The sequence below is a fragment of the Melanotaenia boesemani genome, chromosome 1 (genome assembly GCF_017639745.1).
Source record: "Melanotaenia boesemani isolate fMelBoe1 chromosome 1, fMelBoe1.pri, whole genome shotgun sequence".
In the NCBI taxonomy this organism is placed as follows: Eukaryota; Metazoa; Chordata; class Actinopteri; order Atheriniformes; family Melanotaeniidae; genus Melanotaenia; species Melanotaenia boesemani.
In genome coordinates this window covers 29,688,376-29,712,879 of record NC_055682.1, presented here as the reverse complement: position 1 = coordinate 29,712,879, position 24,504 = coordinate 29,688,376, and the positions used below count along the sequence as shown (strand labels likewise).

Here is a 24,504-nt window from a genome sequence, read left to right as displayed (position 1 = left end):
AGGACATGAATCTTAAGTCTTAATGGTGATCAAATGCCTCTTTCCTAATTGAATTGTCCTGACATTACACAGTCCTTGTTAGTGTATCAGGACTGGAGCTGGGGGAGGTTGAAGATTTTCTGTGTCCTGCCCAGATAGATCCAGACCGGCTAAAGAACATTATTAATGAAACCTGCTAATGCAAGCAGACAGCCATGCAAAAGTAGTCATTTCAAAGGAGCAAAACCACCATGATGGAATAATCCCTCTCACATACAACAACCAGCCTCGTCTGTTGCTTCCATTCATGTTTTTATTTATGAGTTCTTGGAGTTGTCAACATTTCTCTGCCTCATCTGCTGATCTTCTCCTGTCCTATCAGGACCCTATCGAGAGCTGGGCTCCCCATTTTGAAGACTGCCAGCAGAAAGGTCATTTAGCCTGCAGAGAATGTGTTTGCTGGTGCCACATCATTGCCGTGTGTCCACAAGAATTTTCACAACAGCAGTGGAAAATGTCAGTACACAGAGCGCATAATGATAAGACACTTCCAGCATTAGTTTTGTGTATCTTCTCAGAAATAAGTAATGAGTCATGTTTTTTTTTTTGTTTTGTTTTTTTTTGCTAGTCGAATGATCACAGTGAACACGGGAGATGATGTTTAGCTTTTACTGGCTGTAGTGTGTAAAGGAAAGAATGACAAGTTCTGGAGATTCTGAGCCAGAAGAAGTTGGCCCCTCCTGTTCCTGACAGGATTTTGGTAGCTTCCTATGTCTCAGCAGGAAGTGCAAGAAGTCAGATTTCTTAGTCTTTCATCTCCACACCCACAAGGCTGGAGCCTCTGCTCCCCCATTTAGTAGGTCGTCTCATACATTGCTAGAACATTCTGCCTTTATATTTGACTCTGCCTGCATCTATCTGACATTTCACACTCCTAACACACACATACACACAAAGTGTAGATTCAGAGTTTCCAAACTCGTCATAAATCAAAAATCTCACAATCTCGACCAAGTTGTTGGAGATCACTCCTACTATTTCTTCATCTGCGTAATTTCCTGTCAGCCTCTCAAACTCCCACTCTGCAAAAGTATGTTTTATTCATTGGAGAAAACAGAGAGCCTGAGTTAGAATTACACTTGTCAGAGGTTAACAGCACAACTGTGCATAGCGGAGAGATTAGGACCACTCGACATTCAGCCACCTCACAAGTGTGGAATCCAGTGTGTGCGTGCTCCCAGAAGAGAGCGGATGAGCAGCAGTCAGTAGGGAGGTAGCAGGTGCAAGAATGTGTTAGCAGCTCAGAGCGGGATGGGTCTTGTCAGCCCACCCTTGGCACACTGTAGGGAGGCATGTGTGTCTCTGTGGGTGTATTATTGTCCTGGCGTGACATGGCCATGGGTGTGCGTGTAGTTGTCAGTCCCTGGTATGTGCCTTGTGTATTACTGCGCGAGCATTTGCGCAAGTCATCTGTGCCTTTTGCTGCGTACATGTAACAACATGTCTCATATTTGCGTGGCCAGCTGACCTTTCTTTAATATGGGCTTGTATGACGAGAGTCGCCCACACAGATGGAGGAGGAGAGGAATTCAGAAGCTTCTTACTTGCTGGTTCTCAAAGTAGCTGAATACCAGGCTTAGAGGAGATATGCAGCCTCGTGAGGTCCTGATGTGGTATTTTAGACCTCAGTAATGGATGGTTTTACCCTCCAAGGTGGAGTTTTTAGTGTTTTTGTATGCACAAATGCTTGAGTCTATGGATAATTATTGTATAATTATTGTGGAAAACAGGCATTGCGGTATTTCTTTTACACAGCATGACGTATATAGGGAGATGGCCTAAGTCAGCGTTGGCATTCCTTTAAGAAACATGCAGCTGCTCATAACCCTGTGTTCTTGACAGAACAAGCCCTATTTAGCATCTTCCTGCTCAATGCTCAGGCTCTTTTTTTTTTCTTTATTATTATTTTATTGAATTTTTTTTTTTGTTTTTTTGCTTGTATCCTCATTTTGGGAAAGGGATTTTGGCGATGTAGCACACATTCCTTTTGAGGCTGAAGGAGGCAGCCAAGCCACTGGAGGATGATTACACTCCTCAGGGAAACAGTGGATGCAGTGGTAGCTGGGCTAACCTTTACTGCATGTTTACCGCCCACAGTGGCCTCCTTACCTCCTTTAAACATTATTCTGTATTGCCTGTAATTTGATCACTATCATGAGAAAGTTTTCCCTTTTGATTTCATTTTTAAAAGTTAATGTAATGGATTCGATTTCCACTTGTTTTCCTTTTTTCTATCTGAACCTGTATAGTCATGAGTCGGTGTCAGTCAGACAAACCGTTCCTTTGTTTTGTTTTCTCACGTCAGCTTCTGCAGCTCCATCAGTGGTATGAGACATACCTTGGCATTCTTATCAGCCTCTTTTTTTCCACAAGCGCAGTAGCACATTATTGGATCTGGAAAGTGGATGAGGCAAAAATTACTCACTCAGCATCATCCAGTTTTATTGGCATGACTGTTTTTACTGGATTGCCATTGACTTTTAACTGTGGAGTACAAAGATACTCTGTGGGGAAAACTGCCATGCAACTCTCCAGCTCACTTCCAGTCAGATGTTAATAACTGCTGTACCGTAGTGACACTACCTTTCCAAAAACAGCGGGACTGGCAGAGCTCAGTCTTAAAGCCATAGTTTCATTAGTGGAGTTTTTTTTTTTTTTTTTTTTTTTTGAGACTTGGACTGTTAAAATCAGTCCTATGCTTTGACAGAGGTTTCGAGGCAGCTAGTTGGGCTTTTGTTAGTGTGGTGAAATTGGTGAATAAGCCCACGTGGCTTGATGCTGCCATGTGGGCTCCCATGCTGGAGTTAATCTTTCTTGCATGGGCTCTTCCACAGCAGACACTGAGACAGCATTATTACACAGTCAAGCTATGAGTGTTTATGAAAGCAAGTAAGCCAGAAAATATTCATTTTGATAAGATTTTTATAGTTTTTTCTCACCATCTGCATCTAAATAATGTGTATTTTTCTTTGTCATGACAATATAAGATGAAGAAAATCATGAATTTATTCATGATCATATCATCAATATTTATTAATACTGTTTTGTTAAGACGGGTTTAAGACATAGATGAGTTATATTTATACATTTCTTAGATGCTAAGTAAAAAAACAAAAACAGAGCTGAACTGACCTGTTAACCATACAGTAACGCACATGTTATTCCAAACAAAAGGTTCAGATGAAGACAATCACATTTCAAAGCACTGAACTAAGTCTTCTACTCACACAGGGATCCAACCATCAGCATTAAATATGCTAATGACAGTGACTTTTTCATTACAAGCTACTATTGGAATATCAGCACTTCAACCTAAGGTCACCAAGGAATAAGCCAGAAATCTTTAACACTAATACCCACACACCATCAATCAGAGGCCCATAAACCAGTCCCACTTCTGCACTTCATGAACTACTCTGAATGAGACAGGTGGTGGTGTTTAGTATGTGGTCATTAGTCAGTAATATAACCAGCTTTGTCAAGGTTTACATTGTTTTTTTTTGTTTGTGCAGAAAAAAAACAAAAAAACAATCATTTCCGTTTTACAAGAGCTAATTTTCTGCAGTGCACCCTCTGGGCCGATTTGTTTTCATTGTTCAGTCTTCTGTAATTTTTGTTGTGTGTTTGACTCATTAAGCAAAACGAGCTTGCTTTTTATGGGACAGCTCCAAAATGAGTGTGATTAAAGCACATTGTTTTGTAGATTTGAATTGGGGAGCTTATTTGGGCTGACACTTAACTGATGAGTTCAGATGAGTTTGGTTATATGCTGTCACAATACACAGCCCTGGAGGATTTGTCTTTGTTTTCTTTGTTATCTTTCTTGCATGTTTTCTAACTTCATATCACTGTTACACATGTTGAGTATATTATATTACATGCAGAATCAGCCTTAGTTGCTGAAACAACATAAATTGATGACAGCACTATAATGCATTCTTGTCTTTTTAGTGGAAATGAAATCCACTGGGCTTTATTCTGTTTTTTTTGTTCTTTCTTTTAGACTTTTTTTTCTGTTAGCTATTGTATTGGCTTGGTTACCCCTCAGGGGCAGGTGCTCAGCAGTATTGATGTGTAAACTCTCTCCATGAATTTTAAAGCCCTTTGATTAACAGTGAGCCATGTGAAAGCTAATGAAATTTTAAAAACACATCTGTTAGAAAAATTATGCATCGTACCATGCGGTGTCGTCAAATATTGACTTAAATGCCAGCAAGGGATCTAGAATTTTGATTTTGATGCATTGTGACATATCAATCAAATAGCTTATGGGAGAAATGAAATCTCATGGCCAAGACAACGTTATAAAGTAATGTATAACTGACAGGAAAGGTTTAATAAAAACAAAATTCAATATGTGACTGTTTCATGGCTTCTCAAGTGTTTGTAGTAGTTATATAGAGGATAAACAATTCAGAGCTTAGAATAAAAAAATGTGCAAGATTTCTAAGAGGAAAAAGAAGCTTTTTTTATCACCAGAATCTAAAGGGTTATAAAATAAACTAAAAAGAAAAACCTGCAACACATGTAGAGTTTCAGCACCAGTTAATTTCCATTTTTGGCTTCTGTCTCAGCCAATCAAGATGACTTAATTACACTATTTCCCATCTTCATGCATCTGAAAAGCAGGTGAAAAATTTTTAGAAACCAGCTGCTTTCAAGCTGCATATCTCCTGTGTCCTCAGAGCCACAGCGATGCAGATGAAAATAATGCAAATAACCATCTGCTGTTCTGCTACAATGTTCATCTTTCCAGTGTGTGCTGTGTTTGGGCTGGTCTGCTCTCAGGTACACCTGCATGGAGCTTAGTTAGCATAATGATGCCAACAGGTGGGCATGTAGCTGAAACATTAATAAAATGATAATAAATAAATAAAAACAAAAGGTTATATGAGAACTTGGCAATACATCTCTGCCTAATGCCCTGTTTTGTGTTGGATAAATGTGATTCAGTTGTGCAAGAAAAATAACATGCACATTTTTATATCCGTTTGCACAAAAAAGTACGTTGTGTCTTCTTACCTTAGCTTTGTTGTAATATTAAGGTCGGGTCATATTTCATGTTCAACTCCTGCACTGGTCCATCTGACCTGTCAGAAGGAATCAGGTTGGACAGAGCTGAAAGATCTGACTCCACTTTATCAGAAGTTTCTCTGCAGGCTTTCTAATGTCTCATGTAATGGAAGCTGAAGAGAGCAGACAAGACATGTCAACTCACACACACACACACACACACACACACACGCACACACACACACACACACACACAAACAATTTCAAGTATATAATATTTTAGTTTTATGCAGTTTACTTGGTAGAGATGCACACAGAGTAGGATCAGAGTGAGTAGACATTGTTCAGACAGAGCAGCAATAGATTGAAGTTTATCATAATCATCATTTCTTATAAGCCTTACATGTTCGATTTGGATTTTTTGGCAGACAAATTTATGCTTTTGAACTTAAGGTAAGCAAGCATAAACAACAACAGCACAGTCTCAAGCTGTAGCCAAATGCTTGTAACACACATTTGAATTACTCTGAGGTTAACTGTGGAGTCTCATGTCTAATAATGGGATCAGATGCAATATATTTCAGGTCTTGAGCCATACATTGTCTTTGCATGTGTGTGAATGGAAGGAGCATTGGGCATGAAAAACAATGTAATAAAAAAATAGAGTTGGAGCCACTTGTCTGTCTGTGTTTTCTCTGCTTGCTATTGAGGTACAAGTTTAATAAAATAATTCATCAAATCTGGATGCTTTTTTTACATTTTAGTGTAATACACCAAATATTCAATGGATTACCAAACAAGATGTACCTTTTTATGAGTGCTATTTTTATTTTTTAAATAATGGATTAAATTTATATAGCACTTTTCAAGGCAGCCAAAGGGATTTACACTGAATCCATTATTCATTCACTCCACATTCATACTTGGTGACGGTAAGCTACAAGTGTAGCCACCGCTACCCTAGGGCAGACATGACAGAAAAGTGGCAGCCACGCCGCGTTAATGGACTCTCCAACCACCCCCAAACATTCATACACATTCATACACCAGTGATGTCAACACTGGAAGGAAGGAGGGTGAAGTGTCTTCCCTAAGGATACAACAACAGATTGACTGGGGGAAAATGAATTGAATGAGATGTAAGGCTGCTGTTAATAAGTCTGCTGATGAATGAACTGGCACAATACGTCTCAGAAACATTCACAACCTCTCTTTCCCCTGTGAAAAACAGCTGGTGCTTCCTTTTGTTTAAACTGTGTTTGTCGTGTTGTGTTTAATTTATTTTAAAGCAGGGTGACTGGGATCAGATCAAGCACAGTCATGTAAACACTGTTAGCAGCTTACTAATGTAATCCAGCCGTACTGTATTTACTGTCTGCATGTATAATCATGCAGGGTGCAACAACAACAAGGCCTCACTCATCTGAAGGTCAAAATGGCACTGGGGTCAAAGAATTGTGGTCACTGCTTGTGTAACTATTTGCTCTGGCCCAGCATTTCTAATTCACGTCTCCCTGAGGATATGCTCGTCTCTGGACTGGACAGATTGGTAAACAGGTCGCAGTGGTGCTCCAGCAGAAGTTGCCATCTCAGATAAAGAGAAAAAAAAATCAATATCAAGCTTTCTGGCATCTTCAGTGTCTGTCTCCTTTTTACCTTGAAGGTTCACCACTTTTTATTTTTTTTTTTAATAAAATAAATGTTAATGCTCGTTTTTTAGGACTAATTATCCAGTTTTTCCAATTATTCTAGAGTTTTATTCTCATTTGTGCCTCACAAGGAATAATAAGAATAGCATTATTTTTCAAATACCCGTGGTGAGTTTCTGTAGTTTAGACTTGCTTGTGTATTAGTAGAACTGAGGTCATGCACAGTTCAGTTTGTATAATGGTAGCATAAGAAACAGTTTTGCTGCTGTCTTCTGTTTGCAACCCAGTTTTTTTGCGTAAAAATATCAGCATCTCAGCACTCATCCATCTGCACTAATGAGAGTCAGCCTAAGAAGAGTAAAGCATGACAAACTTAATTTTCATTAGATTTCCTGGCTGCAGCTTGGGTCTACATTGTGCTGCAAGGAGAGATTACTGGATTATAACACAAAAGGAAAAAAAAGTGTAAAAGAAGACTTGATATGATATTCCTTTTATGAGATTCGACTTCCTCTGAGTACTTACAAGTATATAGCTTCTTGTGCCTTCACCGTTTGCCATTTGGCTTGTAAATCCAAGCACAAAGACGATGTTGTAGTTATACTGAAAGATCACAAGCTCAGTTTCCTCCAGCTGTTCCTGACATTACCCAGCCATATGATAAAGCTGACGTCTTTCTTACTCAACAGCTTCAAGGTAAAATATCGTGTGCAATTCCTAAAGTTCATACACATGACCCGTGTCTGATCCATGTCTCTGTTGAAGCACTTTTTGTAAGGGGTTTCTCTTACGCCATAAATAGAATTTTATTTGTCATCTCCTCCATTTTAATGGGGGGGGGGGGGGGGGGGGGGGGGGGGGTAGTTTAAGGTGTTTGAGGGTGGAGGCAGAGAGGGGTATCAGTGGGTCTTTGCTGACTCTTGCTGCAGGGTTATCACTATTAATGGGCTATTGACCCCCATTGGGGTGGAGGCATGAAGTGGCTATTCATCATAGCCACGTCCATGTGTCGTCAGATTCCCCTGTCCCCCTCCTCTGCGACCACCCACGGAGATTATGCCTCAGGACAACAGGCGTCCACTGTCTTGTCCTTTCCTTTCCTTCCCTTTCTATTCCTTTCCTTTCCCTTCTCTTGTACTGTGTTTATCTCCTCCACTCTTCCTGCTTCCCCTTCCAAGAACCAATCGCATTCCAGTCTCTTCTCACCAGCTATACACAACCTGAACTCTGGGTGCACTCTCCTCTAATCCACCGCCAGTCTTATCTCTGTACTGGAACAATAGCTACAGAACGAACACAGCTCAGAGCTGCAGCCTGCAGGAAAATCGCTCTGCTCCCACAAGGCTGTGAGACACTGCATCCAACAGCATCATCCAAGCAGTCTGTCACTGCCTCACATTAAGTCATTCTCTCTTTGTGTGAGGAAAAGGATGCCAGCTTCTTTGTGTTTGACTGTCGTCCAAATGGAGTTTCTTTTGCTGCAATGCAACTGACGGCAAATGACTAATCATATCTGTGCTCGCTGTCTGTGCATGTCAGTGTGCTGATCTACAGCTTGTCTTTTGTTTGTTCACTGCGGAGCTGCGTTAAATAGCTGCGAGGACTATTATGTGATTCATGCAGGTAGATGGGCACCTTTCCAAATCTCTGTTCCAATTCATCTTCTATTAATGAGCTTTCACCTCAGTCCTAAGGAGCTGTAATTGTAGTTGTGCTTCACGAAAGATCAATGCCATCATCCACGCAGTGGCCCTGCAATGAACAGACATTTACTTACAGTAGTGGAAACACTGAGGCAGGATTGAATCACAAATCACAAGGAGTAACTCTATACTGTGACATTATCCCATCTTAAACAGCAAATCCAGTCAATCACTTGTTAGGGCCAGACTTTGTCAGTTAGTAATCCTTAATTGATAACAAGAAACTCGGTGTAAACCTCAGATTGTCCTTTTTTAGTACTTGACCTCTTGATTTTTTTTTTTACTTTTTGTATGGATCTACAGCAGTTTCCACCAGTTTAAAATGCCTGTAATATGACCTCTCCAAATTAGAATTACTGCTGTTATTGAACCCTCTGGATTGTAAGTACAGGCTTGGGCTCTTTGTAAAGGTAACGCTCTCTAGTTTCACCCACAGCAATCAGAATCACTGTAAGTATTACTGATAAAAAGTTATACACTTTAGAACACGCAGAAAAAAATATTTTTTTTGTCCTCGCCTAACCTGTACGGACAGAATAAGACCAATCTTGATGGGAAATATTGATGTTTGACCTATAGAGAGCCCTCAAAGGTAATGAAAGTCAACATTTAAACTTTCTGCTTTTCTGTAAAAAAGGCTTTAGTGTTAGCGCTGTGGTTTTTGCGTGTCAAAATGGTTTATATCATCGGAAAGACGAGACTCTGAGCTTTCATTTGATGTGTATATTGTGGGCATTCATGACGGAGGGGCTTGCACACATGGCTGCAATGTTGTTGATTAGTAGTCATGTACCGGGACCGGTACGTCTGCATCGTAAGGGGTTAATTGATTGTGTTCAGGTTGACAATAATGAGATACACTGCTACTAAATCTGCCAAGATAACTTTGCTAGACAATGCATTATTAATGACTTTGGTGAACCCATATCTTTTCATCTGGTGGCATCAACAGGTCAGTGTTTGCATTTATCCTGTAAAATATTGGTTCTCATTGATAAATTGGACTAATTCTGTACAGATATTAATTTCAGAGAGCAAAACACTGGCAGTTTGGTTTTCTAGCTTTTAATTGAATATGAGATGTTGAATAGATTTTTGCCATAAATGGTACAGTAATGTGTGTGTTTATGTGACTATGAATGAAGCATAGCAAACCAGACATGGGCAACAGTGGTTACAGAAGACTATGCATGCATTAAAGTAAAATTATTTCAGTAACAATGTCAGAAATGGAGAGTTTTGCTGATTAAATCAAAGTTTACTACACTTTGAAGCTGTATCTGGTAATATTAAACCTCATAAGTCTGTGATGGTTATTTTTGTCTGCATTAAGGCTTCAAGTGATGTGTGTTGATTAGCATTCCCTGTGTTTCCCTCTTTCTTTTCCCATCACTCTCCTCGCCTTCCTGTCGCAGTCTCTGTTTATTTCTCCCTCAGTGACAAAGTTGCATCACCTGCCTGTCTCTAATTCTCAATTTCCCTCCTCCCTTTCTCTATTCCACCCCTGTTGCTCTATGTTTTTGTTTTTGTTTTTTGTTTTTTCTACATCCCTGCTGTCTCTCTCCAACGCTCCCTCCCTTTCCTCTCTCCCTGTTAGTCTGGCGTACTTCCGTCATCACCCACCTCTTTCTTGTTTACTGCTTTGTGTGAGTGTCTCTGTAGGGTTACTCTCTGGCCCAGTAAAGAAATGAATCTATGTACATGTCAGCATGTTGTGAAAAATGCTTTTCAGTGTCTGTTTCCTCCAGTCATCAGACTAAACAGCAGATTCACCCATACACAAGTTCACATATCAGCTCAGGCATGCCATCACTGTAGGCCTTTCTGCACAGCTCTTTATCCTTTCTTTTATTCTTATATGTGTTGTTTGTATCCTTTATATGTGCAAAAGTCTATGGCCTTGTGAAACTCCATTTCCATCAAATTCCTCTTACATTCACAAAGGTGACTTGGGTCCGTGGGTCTGCCTGCAAGTGCCTCTCGCTGTGTCATCTGTCTGTCAGGAAGCACAGCTTCCAGCAGAAACAGAAAGTCATTTCTAAGAAAACTCAAATCAAAAATAGCACAAGTCCCAAAATACTCTCTCTCTGGGCCAGGCATGAATAAACGTGGTCTGAGACTTGGCTTGCAGGCTTCCTATAAATATATTTGCACATACGTGTGACAGGCAGAGGCCATAGTGTGTACCCACCACAAGCTTGGCACTGTGTAAGCCAGGAGGAAGTAGATGATGGCTGTTTTTGTTGTGTCTGCAGGAGGGTGATGAAGACGCAGCAGCCTGCGGACACACATCATCCTTGCAGATGGACAAACCGGTCACCTTCATCGAAAAGCAGGAGCAAAGCATAGCTGGAAATGTGAAAAGCAGAAAGCAGACACAAATTACTTTTAAATAAATCAAGTGAGGAATTTTGAAGTTGTGCTGGCTATAAGCAGCAAACATGCTAATTTATTCTTTTCGTCTTTGCTGCATTTGATCCGTCAACACATAGACAGAAAAATGAATTCAAATTGGAGCTAGAAGTGAGCACAAAACAGACGGGGTTGTTTTGTCTTTGCTTATCATAACTTAACTGTTTTTTCCCAGAGGTCTGTGGGGAACAGCCAGCCATGAGAGCCTCCTCTCTGCTTTACTAAGCGGAATGACACTCAACAGTGAGCTGCTACGGGTCAGGGAGCAAACACCTTTCCTTGTCAGCCAGCTTGCTGACTGACACACACTATCTGTGGATGGCACCTGATAAAGCTCAAATCCCCAGCTGCCTCCGCGAGATCAACTCCGTTCACTCTTTGCAGACGTGGGCAATCAGACAGAATGAAATCAAAGGTGCAGAAAAGTCTCACTGCTACGCAGCCTTGATGTAGTTCCTTTGTTCATGAAAAATGTGTGTGTTTTTGCCATAAAACAAGCTATTTTAGCATTAGTTTTAGAGTTTCATTACTGCCAACATTCATATTGCTAATACTTTAGTTAACTCAATTGATAATCATTTCCTTAAAGGACAGAAACCTTTGGAATAGTTTGAGAGAGTCCTTGTGATCTGGGTATTTTCTGCCCATTGTTTTGCTGGGGTGTAAAGTCAAATCACATTTAATCCTTCACAAGCACACAAAAGACACACTCAAGTCAAATCATGCCCTTTCAAGCACTACGGTGCAGCCAGATCTCTATCCCTGAAGGCGTAGGTGGGTAGCAGTCAACCAGAGCCACAGACAAATGGGCTTTTGCTTTACATGTTAGAAGCATTAGCCTTACAATCACAGCACCTCTATGCAATTGTTATCCTCTTTCTGATAAATGCATTCAATTTACTGATTGGCAATAATGGAAAATAAGCCTGAGTGAGCCAGGAGTGGTCTGGATGATGAGGACTAGATAGCTTGGTCGGATATTTACATGCAGCAGGATGCAGCTGCCAGGTTGGTTGCAGTTAATGTTTTTTGATTTAATCCAGAGCTCTCTGCCTGCCCAAGCTCAGCCATGATATTATGCCCAGACAGCTCCTGCTGTGAGTTGGCCAGAGTATCCCTGAATTTATTTAAAGAAATATGTCTTCTATCTCCTTTTCATTATTCTTTACTTTATGAACAACAAAGAAATGTGTTCTCACAATTTAGTTTTTTTTAACTCATAGAAGCCAACTTTACATCACACAGAGTCCATGTCTTGTTTGAAAAAAAATGGTTTGAGGCTCAGTTGCAGCTGTTTGGTTCTTAGCAGATTTCTCTGTTGCACCCATACAAGCAAATTTGGAGGTACTTGTTGCATGGCTGTGATAGGTGAGACTGGTGTGGTTATATGTATGTTGACACCCCACTGAGTAAAGCACATATATTAAAATGAACTGTTTCTTGAAATACTCACATTTTTTTGTTAGCTACAGGTTTCACCCTGACCTTTCTTCTTTCTCTCCATACACCACATAACTGGCAATAAAAGGAAATTAATGTGGTTTTCGCAGGCTGTTGGCAGCCATGACTTTAGAAATTGTAAAAAGTCACAAAGAGGAAATGCAGCATCTGGAGAGGAACTCCGGGACATCCGGGAGGGGAAGCTACATCAAGGGAGGGTGTGGTGCTTGACCTCTAACCCCCGAGACAGACGATAGACTGCAGCTGTGTTCCAACATACAACATGACCACCATGTCCATCATTATAACTTGCCAGATGTGTGAAATAAAAAAAAGAAAGGAAGATAAGTAGGAAAACTGAAAGAAAGAATGAGATTTTGATAATACAGTTAAATAAGGCCAACAAAGCTGTTATCTCCATACCAAGGCTTAGTTCCTGAGAGATGGTGGGGATTTTCAATCCATTGGCACAGTTTACCCCAAACCTGCTTAATTTTGCTCCCTCTGGCAGCCTCAGTTAGCTTCTTTAACCCTCTTCTAAACCTATTTGTTCACCTGTGGGGTTGGTATAACCTAATGATGCCACAATCTTATAATAGGAAGCTTTTTAACTGCTGAGATCAAAGAGTGCAAATTTGCCTTATGCAGGATTGCAGGGAGATACGGGACCTGGCAGCCTCACCTCATTCCACCCCTCCACCACCACCAACAGTGGGTAGCTCCATTAGGCTCAACGCATTGCTCATTTTTCCGCAAGAGCTCCCTTGGGCTAAGAGGCAATTATGCAGCAGTGTGGCATAATATTTCATTCTCTTCACATTGCTTTGCTCTATGGTGTTGCTGGCCACTAACAGCTTCATGTGGCCCAGGAGGAAGGGTGCAGGCTGCTAACAACTTCATGTGAGTAGAGGAAGGCTGGAGAGGGAAGGAGGAGTTGTGAGGGGCAGAGAGGGAAGTTCTCAAGGGCATGATGCTTCATTAGCAGTCAGGTCTTTTTCACCATACATGTAGAGCAAAAGGGTGTGCGTGCACCTTATTTTCGACCTGTTAATGTTAAACAGATTTGCAAGGTGAATGGACATTTTTTTATGAGCCATATTTTTATGAAGAAACCCATGTTTAGGCAACACACTGACGTGTGCTTTAAAGAAAATAGACTTTTCTGGGAAGCAGAAAGCTCAGTTTGACTGCTGTAAGAGCAGAAATATCTCATAGGATACAGGTACCAGACAACCTTCATCTTACTGGTTATTTCATATGTTTATACTAGAAAGTATGTACACTTCAAAATCAACAACCACAGATAAGTCAGATGTCTGGAAATGGTCCAAAGACTCTTTACTGTTCCATTATGTGAGAAGCTACATCCAAGTTTCAAAACATGTGGGTTCTTTCTGCACCATGTGAAGATTTCACAAGATGAAAAGCCAGTATGCCTGAATTTGTTTTTGCACAACCACTATGATCTATGATAGATAAAAAATCCCACCATGTTGAGAGATCAGATTTTTATTTTATTTTTATTTTTTCCTTTTAATCGTTTGACTCTTCTGGATCTGCAAGCCTTCTTTTGCTCTCTGTTGTTGGATGAATGACATGCACTGCAAAGGAAATGCCCCTGACAGGGTGTCATTAAAAACTGATGAGCAGGATCATGATTATATTTATATCACCTTTCTTGAGTTGTGAAGTTATATTAAAGAAGACTAAGGCTGTTTTGAAAATCTTTAGGGTTTTTGCACCTTTTTCTCTTTTTTTAAACATTCACTTTTTTAAAAGTATTTATTTTTAGTAGATGGTGGACAGGAAGAAATAACTATAACAGGAAGAAATGGACAGCATTGGCTGCCTTATCATGGTACCGGTACCGAGTGTTGGCAGTCTGCTGGTCTAAGATAGAAATTTAAGGTTAAAGAGAAAACGTAAATTGATAGTTTCTCGTTACCTCTGTTTCTACAGTGCAGGCATGTGCAGCCGGAGGCGAAGCTGTGTAGTTTTTGCAACCTCTCCTTCCAGCTCTGACACTTCTTCATACTGCCACCACATCAGCTGTCACAGCATCCATGACTCAATAGAGTATTATACTGAAATTACATTCATTACTATGAACTGCCAAAATCAAAGTAAAAACTATTTTCAGTTTCAGTAAAATTATAGTTTCTTCTGTTATGTTTTTTCCTTCTGTTTTTTTCATAGATTTTATAGAGTTTTTATAGATTTTTCTTTTCTTAGGTTGTTGACAATTGGTACACTTATAGCAATTATTGGGCCATTGTAGATAATTTATTATACAGTGGTTGTTAGCACTGCTGCTTTAAAACCAGAATGTCCTGCTTCCACAAATGCTAAGACCTTTCTGTGACCCTCTTATCAATGCATTAAATTTTCTTGTCAAACCAAGATGATTGCCACAAAATTAATCACTCTCATATATGAGGTTGTTTAGGAATATTGTTACAACAGCAGACTTTTAATGCATTATTTTTTGTGTCTGCTTTATTCAAAAACCGTGAATGGTCAGCGACAGCACTTGGATTTTCACAGTCATTGTGAAAGCTGCAGCAAACGGAGGACAGAGAGGCACGCCCGCTGTGCTACAAACACCCAAACTATCCTACTGTGGCACATCAACATGAATCATCAACCCTGTCATTCTGAGAGAATCAGTAAGGCAAGAGTTGGAATGGGCTTAGAGTATATCGTACACTGCCAGAACAAGTGAGAGTGTCTCTTGTCATGTGTTGTTGATATCACAGCCACTACCACCTGCAACCATTGTACATTGTTGTTACTGGATCATGAAATGCCTGGATTTTCTTACTGATGGTATCTTGCATAGAGGTTTCTATTTTCTGTATTAGAAGCAACATTTATGTGTTATAGCAAATTTATATTGAAACTTTTAGCCACGAGCCAGAGAAACTTGAGAGGAGAACAGCTTTTTGGCTATGTCCAGTTCTTTATCCTAAATGACGATGTTGTACCCTTTAGCCTCAAAATTGATGCCTTTTTCTTGAGTTTCAGCCTCATATTAACAAAGTTATGGATATCTGAACTTGTAAAGATGTTGATGTTTAAGAAGCTGTTTTACGTTCTCATACTCATCCTGTTATACGCTGTAATAGAAAAGTGTATGTTGGGGATAAAAAAATCTAGCCTTGGTTAAGATATTATTTCAGAAACCTGGCAGTAATGGCTGGTCTTTCCTCCTGTTTGCAGAGATCAGGTCTGGCGGGCGAGTCCCTAAGGAAGGATCTGTGAGGCAGCTGCCCCTGTATGACACACCATATGAGCCAGCTGAGAACGGTGGAGACTCAGACCCTGAGCGCCTGCGATGCCCCCGAGAAAGCAGACTGCCCCAAGATGACGAGCGGCCCCCTGAGGAGTACGACCAGCCATGGGAGTGGAAGAAGGAAAGGATTTCCAAAGCCTTTGCAGGTATGAATCTGAACATTATTAGTCCCAGTGAGCCTTTATTTATTAATTAAAAATAAAACATGTTGTGATGCACACGCAGGAGCTTACACACATTACAGGAACATGAAAATGCTATTAGAACGTCCACCTTTTTTATATTAATTCAAACTAAAAGATGTTTGAATGTCAGAAAATTTGCACTACCTGCTGAACACTTTTAATTTAATATATCAGGCAAAGAATCTGAAAATGATCAAATTTGATCTAGCTGAGGCTGTATTTATGTAAGGGCTGCTTCCTTGACATGCCACTCTTTTAATACATTTAAATCAGGAACACTTTCTCTTTTACTTGACTAACCCTGGTGTCTATTTTTCCAGCTCTAACAGTTTTTCATGTCCTTTACCAAGTCATGATACTTCTGAAACTATTTTTAAACTGTTTGTTTACGCTTCCTTTTCTCCCCTTCTTTCTTATTGCACCCGCTACATTCATTTTGCAGGTGTCCGGGCTACTGTTTGCTGTTTTGATCCAGCTCCTACTAGTTTAAACTAAGTTGATAGCTCAGCTGCTTGGGGAGGGGGCATGATGGGTTGTACGGTTGCATGTAGGTGCAGGTAGTCACTGTGGTTTGACAGCTGAGCATGGCTAACACAGCCATAACATCGAGCAGGGCTGTTCTTTGGCTTTGGAACACAGATATGCACTCAAAATAAAAATTAAAAATTATAAAAAGGAAAAGGTGCCAAGCGGAGTAAAGAAAATCAACAATCTTGACTATTTCATCATCCGTTTTCTCTTTATATATATATTTTTTCTTTTTTTATCCTTGAACAGCTCTGCTTTGTTATGACTGCATTAGCTACGAGGGCTCTGTAAGTGGCACTGGATCAGATCCCCAAAGAAGAAAGGACTCCACTTCTAAATCCCTCACAGGTACCATTAGAGATGGGGCTGGGGACTGTCTGTCTGTTTTTATAACTTTGCCACTGATGTATGAACTTGTTGATTCTTACTGTTTTATTAAAAATGCGGTATACCAGTACTAAAAGCATTTTTTCTTTAAAAGTTTACTCATGGTTTAAGGATTTTCTTGACATTTAAGTCCTTAATGCTATTTAATCAAAATCAAACCTATGATCACCCACCGAAAATGCTTTGAAAATTGTCCTAATTTGAATGACATTATCAAGATGCTACTTGCATGATTTCCCAGTACTTAAAAGAGATTCAAAAAGGCAAAGGCATGATAGAAATACTTGAAATGAGCTTTTCAGTAGGCACAAGTGTAGCAAGTGTAATTAACACTTGTTGATGCTCAGAAGTAGAAGGGATGAGGGAGGAGATGATGGGTGTACTGGGTGAAGCACTCATCCAGCTAAAAGGGAATATTTAACATCACAGTTAAAAAAAAGACCACAAAGGAAAGGTAGATCCATGTTGGAGTAAAGATTCAGAGAGGGAGATTTGAAGGTGAGATTTTTTTTTTTTTTTTTTTTTTTACAACTTAATGAAAAAAAACCAAATCAAGAACATGCAACGCTTAAAGGTTTGTGACAATATTTGGTTATAAATTTAATTTAAGAGTGCAAAGAAATCCTGTAGAAAATGATGTATTCATATTTTGTCATTAATTTCCCATCTCACGGTTTTGAACAGTTTTGGTCATCTATCTGTTGTATTTCAGTGAAGTCAAACAATTATAAAGCAGAGGATGAGGGAAAACATACTCCTTTATGGTGTTGTGTTGGGTATTAAAATGGACTCATTACAGATTGTTAGAGAAGTCCAGAGAGGAATAACAACTTCCCATGCAATAAAAGAGAAGTATACCCTGAAACATTAATTTGATGTAGAACAGTGTTTTACTGTCCAGCTTTAAAATATACAGTTAATACAAAATCCTCAGCCCTCTTTCATCTGACACCCAGATTTAATTTCAGTGAGCCCCCAGATTCACTCAGTGTTCCCACAGTGATACAAAGATTAATTAATTCACCTTTTCTGACGTTATCAAGTCATTTTCTGATGCACTTATTTATAGCTGGAAATGTTTTAAAACAGCTTTCCAAAATCACTGGGATAGCTCAATGATTTTTTAATTAGAATGAAAGAAAAGATTTCTCCGTTAAAAGGTGTACATTTTTGTGTCTTTTATGACATTAGAATGATAGAAAGCTAGTGTATCTCATTTCTGGAGAAAGAAAGAGGCTCAAGGGAGTATTCAGTGCATATCTAAAAGAAACGAGAGTAGCACTCTGTACCAGTCAGCATCACTTAAAGATGGTATCACTCATCACCTAACAGGACAAAAACAGGGAGTCTTTTGAAAGTTTTGTAACTAGTTAGGAAAAATATAGGACACAAATCATGAAAGCTAGTTTTCTCATCGGGATTTTGACAGTCTTAAGGCAAACCTTTTGTACACATTTTTATAAAATATCATGTCAGTCTATTGTTTTGTGACTTCTTTCCTCTTCAGTTAACTTGTGTGAGTGATTTGCTTGTCAGAGACTAGTTTCAGAAGGGACACTGGTTTGTTAATCACTTTCCTTCTCTCCTTACTTATGTTTCTGTCAAGCATCACAATTAGTTTAGGGCACTCTTTACCAACACATTCTTCTTTCAACTCTTCCATAACAGACAGCAACCCTCTTGTGATAATGATTCATTTAATATTCAGTGAGACAAGATAAGTCTTTATGTTGTCTTTTATCAAAAGCTGAGAAAGCCGTCTGCGGGACAATCCCTGTCAACACGGGCTTGTTGGTTTTACAGGTGTCAGCGTGCACCAGCCTTGGATCCAGACATCAAGGAGCTTAGCGAAAGTTTCCCACCTTTTAAGGTGTGACCATGTCTTCTTGCTTCAAAGTCTCTGATCTTTGCAAACAGCTTAACTACAATTTGAAGAAGTTATACACTTCTTCAGAGTTTAAGTCCATCTGTGAGCAAATTCCTTTACCAGTCACCCCTTTTCTTTTTCCTGTCATTTGTATTGTATGTGAAGAATGGTCATCTATTATGTTTAGGAGCATGTTTAGCATTCTCCTCTAAACATCAGCTCCGGCAGCTCCAGATCAGTCTTCAGCACCATTCACTGTGTTAAATAATAGACATTCAGAATGTATTAAGTCAAGAATCAGGAAAATGACTCAGTTTTTCTAGTTTTCATAATACTTTGTAATGAGAAATTCAGATTCCTTAACATATTATACAAGTAACTGTACAGATGTGTTGTCACTCTTCTGAGATTTTTTTCAGCTGTTCTTTGAAGAAGGGTCATGTGATTATGTCTTTCTTACCGAAGGGCCCCAAAGGTGTTCACCTGTATTCAATCCTCTATCATCTCCCCAACATTCATAGAGCCCATATCATCACTCTCCCACCTCTGTGTTTCAAAGTCAGGACCTTGCATTTACTGTGAAGGTGTTGCAGATAGATACCAAACCGACAGGAACTCAGATAATGTGATATTAAGCTTATCTAACTAAAATATTTGCTCCCTGTATTCACTAGGTGTATTTTTATGGGTTTCAATGAAGCTGAAAAGTATGCTAGCTATTTTTTGTTCTCAGAATTTATGCTAGTCAGTGATCTGCACTGTCTGGCAAAAAAAAAGAAAAGAAATTAAAAAAAATTCTGCACATACTGTATGTTGTTTCTAAGTTATCGCAATGTAAAATTTAAAAAAAGAAATGGCAGGGGCTTTATTGGGATTTTAGCTAAATTCATATACACTTGGACTTTACTGTTTATACAAAAAGATGTTTAAAAAAGGTACAGGAATAGGGAAATTTGAAGCATATGTGAAACACCGTTTGAGTCTAGCTAAGAGTACACACACACACAGACAGGAGTCATTCAACCAACTTCATCATCTGGTTGTGGTTTTATTCTACTATTGTTTTAATGGGCTAAATTAACAAATTTAATCACACGTGTCCTTTTTTCTTACTTCAATAATTTGTCATGTGTGATAGTGATTGCAGGTATGTTTTGTTTTGTGATAGTAAGTTTATACCTTCATACCCCAAGGAATTACTGTAGTAATACTCCCAGGAATATTAATTAAGAGGTGAGACATTTTTGAGCCATTTGACATTCAAGTGATATTGTACTGGAGTCGTTGTATTTCTGTTATATACTACATTTTCAGACCTTTCAGCTGTTGGAGCTTTCTATGTGAAAAGTCTCCATAAGAGACTTAGGGGTTAAAGTTTTATCTTATAATGTTCTGAAAACCTAGTTTTGACTTCACAACCCAAATCATACACAGGCATTAATCAGTGGTGCAGACTATGTTGATGATGACACTAGTATACTGCTGTAGTTTGCCAACATGTTTCAACTGGATTTCTTTTTTAAACTCCTTATTTAACTCCATTGTGGTTTTGTTGCAGTCTCCAGCAGCTATTTAAAAACCTCTAGTTGCTTTATTAGATCTGATCCAGGCATTCTTGTAAGCATGTGGCCTATTTTATGGTAAATCTAACATCTCCTTGTGTTTTTAGGTTCCTACATAGAAGTTTTACTCAGTTACATTCCTGTAGTTGCTGAAGCATTTCACAGCTTTGTAATATCAATGATTCATGATACTGTTCACCATGCTTTTTTTCAAAAGCACTTTCCTATACTCATCGAAACCTTCACTGTTGATACTCCAGCAATTATGGGGGAAAATTAAGGTGTCTCCAAACAAAGTTTGACAGATAATGAAAGAAGATGTACAGCCTTACTAAAGTTTGGAGTAGGTGTTTAAAAAAAGAAAAGGATTTAATAGCTATGGAAACGCTACCTACGCCCTGCCGTGGTATATCACAATAATGTAATCAGTATTAAAGACCATTTGTCTTCATTAACAATAGTGTGAGAGTAGCAGAGTAATGCTCCTTGCTGCAGCCCTTTTTTCTTAGCTGTTCCTATCACGGCCTGCATGCTCGCCTCTCCACAACACTTGGTCTGCTGTTATTATTCACTGCTGGACTATCTCCTGACAGGTATGCAATGGAATGTAAATTCCCTGCCTTGTTAGGGTGTTGGGAGGCTGTGTACTTGCGGTTTGGTTAATCACTCATCCTTGGTCCCCTCCACCCCTACTGAACACACACACTTAGCACAACCCTCTTTCCTGCCTCCCTCCAGGCTGCTCAGAAGGTGATGGATGAGTCTGTAGGTGAAGAGTGAGGAAGATACATCAGAATCTGACTATGTTTGAGAAGTGCTTATGTGAGGACAAGAGAAAGTGTATTTACGTCTGTTTGGTTCTGTGTACACATACCCAGACATGGACACCCCGCCACTGGAAATCTGAGCCTCGTCAAAGCAGGAATGGGGCAGAGAGCTGTTGTTACCTAATCTCCGTGGCCTCTATTACCTACTAGAAACTCCCTTCACTTGGCTTCTAGCCAGCTAGGATACCATGCATTTAATACAGGAGATCAGAGACGGCGGTGTTGCCTTCTTCTCCAGGTCTGTGAGAGCTTTATGGTTTTTTAATGAATCTTCATGGGTTTAACGACCCAGAAATCTGAGACTCAAATTTAATGTCCTTAAATAAATAATTGATTCAGTTACAGTCCTGCACTGGTGGCTTGGACCAGGGTTAAAGGCAGCTGTTTTGTGGGTGCCATATTTCAGTGTCTCACCACTTTCTTGATCCTATTTCCCCCCTACGCTGTCCGTCATTGTGCAGCTCAGTCTCGTCCTGCTGGTCTGTGCTGCAACACCCTGCTGATAACCTTCCTGACAGTCGTCTTTCATGAGCCTCAAACGTGTCTTGCCGTCTTCCACAGAGCACTGCCACTGGTCTTATCTTCACTCACACACATTGGCCACACACATCATCACTGTAACCCCCCCCCCACACACACACACACACACACATGGAAGCTCCTGCTGGTCGGCTGTCAGTAAGGTATCTCTCCCTTCTCTCTATTTGAAGGAGCGGGAAACAAAAGGGCCTTACTGTCATCTCCATCATCCCTTTTTTATGCCATTTTCTCCTTAATACAACCACACTTTCTCCAAAAAAAACAGAAAAGGTGCGCTTTGAAAAAGTGCCAGACCGTATAATGTGATGGATACAGTATGCAGAGAATGAGATGGCATTTCAGTTCCCCCGGAGCATTACGCAGTTGTTATCTGTAACGTTTTGAGTGGCGATACAACAAACGCGTCTTCAGAAGAGCCCGATTTTGTGTTCCGAGCGCCTCTGCTCATAATTCCCAGCATAAACATCACAATCTCCCAGCTTGTTGTGAATATGCATGTAATTAGCTAACCAAATTAAGCAGAACTAAATTAAATGCCATTGGTGGAAACGAGCATAGTGAGTGATTTATGGTGCTGTACTGTTTACAGCTATGAAGTGCCATGAGCTAATGAGAAATTCGGGTAAACAAACAGCTGGCTTTAAAAATAGATGCTCCTGGAAGAATAAAGAGAAGGTACATACAAATTTAAAGGAGACCTTTGTCCTTTATTTATTGTTTTCTTTTTTTTGTTCTTGTTTTTTTGGGGGGGGGAGTTAAGTCTTTGCATTGAACTGCTGGTTGAGATGGCTGTGAAACAAACATTCAAAGCCAGTGAGGCATAGAAATGGGTTTTCAGATTTTTATATCTTCTGTTCACATTCCTTACACGGCCTGTTTAGTGCTGTTAAATTTGAGTGACAGGTGCTGTGTCTACCATTAATGGCCTCCTTTCCTGTGTCAACAGGAGTTGATGTTTACTAATACAGATCAGGGATTATGCAAATGAGAAATGGCATATTGATCCACATGCAATCATATTGGATGGCAAAGAAGACTGGACATTCATCTTTATTCAAGAAGGAAAGGCACAAACACTCGGAGCAAGCGATGGCTTGGTAATAGGCAATATTTTTGAATGCGTTTAAAGGTGACAAATCCAGATTTTTATGTACTTATTCGAACACCTGGGCACAAATAAGTTCTCCTTAATTTTCACAGTGCTAAAGGCTATTATTCAGCTGTGCAACCAAGCGAGTCTGAGCCACGTTCACCCAAATAATCTCCTCATCCCCACAGTGATGCTGCAGAGTGCAGGCATCCCTCTGCTCCCCTAAACAATTACACGCTAATCTGCAATGTGAAATGAGTATTAGGCTTTTAATCTCACAGGAAGAGAGTCCCATATTACACCACAAAAATAGAGGAAGTTATATCATCCAGAGTTTTTTGACCTTCTGTCTCCATTTCACCACCACCTGACACCTCTCTTGTTATGATGGACATCATGTATATCCTCCCCCCCAGCCACCTTTCTTTAGATTAGCCCTCTGACACCATCAGCCCATCTATTTAATTGCATGTCAGATGAAATATTCTCCAGTCCCCCCCCCCCCCCCCCCCCCCCCCCCCCCATCAAGTCTAGCTTGCAGATATTGCTTCTCGTTTTAATGTCCTGGATTTACCACCATGCTGCAGTTCCTTATAGAGTAGGAGACTCAACATGTGTCGATTCTTCCAGTGGAAATCAGCCAAATAAAAACACACAAATACTTATGAGGTGAGCAGCAACATCACTAAGTTGTTTGGTTTTTGTTTTGTTTTGTTTTGTTTTTTTTTAACAAGGGAGATTACCCATTAAAAATCTTATAGTAGTTACTCTGAGAAAATATTTGCTGTCTTTGAGAAATCAAGACATTCTTGACTTACTTTGTATTATAAGAAATTTTGCAGCATCCCCCAAATTAGTTAATGGAGTATCGTAAATATGCTAGAATGGCCAAAACCAGCTAAAATAAGTTGTTTAGACTAAAATTTGTTAAAGACAGCTCCCTGCCAAAGTAAATAAAAAGAAACTGTTATCCAAATGATGAACACAAATCTCTGTTCATCTTTATGCTGCTCAGTCACATCACGGTGTCCTCACCCATTTATGACTAATGAGACAGATGAGTCAAAATATAAATGCCACCCGGGCTACATCCACATTGCCAATTTGAAGAGACTCTTTTTCCTGTTGATTTGACACATATTTGAAAGCATTTTAGGACTGTGTTGACACAGAAATCTGAAATCTCAGTGCTTTTGATGTGTAGTGCCTAAACCACCCACTGAGGGAGCTTCTCAGTTGTTCACTGAATATGTTTGATTTGGGAGATTATTGAATGGTCTACTTAGTTGGAGTGTGTATGTGTGTCCTTCAGGTATTTAAAACAATAATCTCTTGTTATGATTCTTTTGGATTTGTGTTAAAATGCACAAACTGCTATAAGTAGCAGCTGGGTTGATGTTAGCACAAGTGATATCTTAAGTGATATCACCAGCACCATGGACAGTGATATAATGTTCTTAATAGTACTGTTTCGATATCTACTTAGATAACCTGTTATAAACCCATAAATAACACAACCTCTGGAGATACAGTACTTTGCAGAGCTACTGCTGCTTGACTACATTTATTTATTTATATGTCTTGGCTTCAGATGAGGGTGTCTCAGCAGAAGAGGGAAAAAAATCTCTCCATCTCCCTCTCTTATCTCATTTATTCAGTATTCCCAGCTATTTAACAAGTGAGCCAACGTTAGAAACAGATGTGCTGCTGCAAGAGTGCTCGATTTAGCCTGCTAATGTCTCAACTGGACATGAGGCATACATTATGTGAGGTGCATAGCCCGGGTAATGTCTACTGCCTGGATGGATTGCTGTGAGGTACGTGTCAGTGACAGATATTATCTACATTACCGTTTATCTTAATATAGAGGCCTAAGGTCAGAATAACAGCAGAGTGTGTTTCTGCACTGCATCAGTTATCGTCTGTAGCTTGCACTTTTAAAGCACAGCATTGTTTTATTTGGGTTCTCA

The 24,504-nt window shown here is 39.7% G+C and overlaps 1 protein-coding gene across 4 annotated transcripts in view; it reads left to right on the top strand.

The window, feature by feature from the left end:
• Positions 1-24,504, top strand: part of zgc:158464 (uncharacterized protein LOC791139 homolog) — a 105,916-nt gene that overhangs the window by 63,852 nt on the left and 17,560 nt on the right. For 2 of the 4 annotated variants that reach the window (XM_041983502.1, XM_041983520.1), the window contains exons 3-4: positions 15,476-15,694; positions 16,511-16,609. In XM_041983502.1, coding sequence (XP_041839436.1) covers positions 15,476-15,694; positions 16,511-16,609 — 318 coding nt within the window. The remainder of the gene's footprint in view (positions 1-15,475; positions 15,695-16,510; positions 16,610-24,504) is intronic. The other 2 variants (XM_041983511.1, XM_041983528.1) reach the window with 1 other exon arrangement.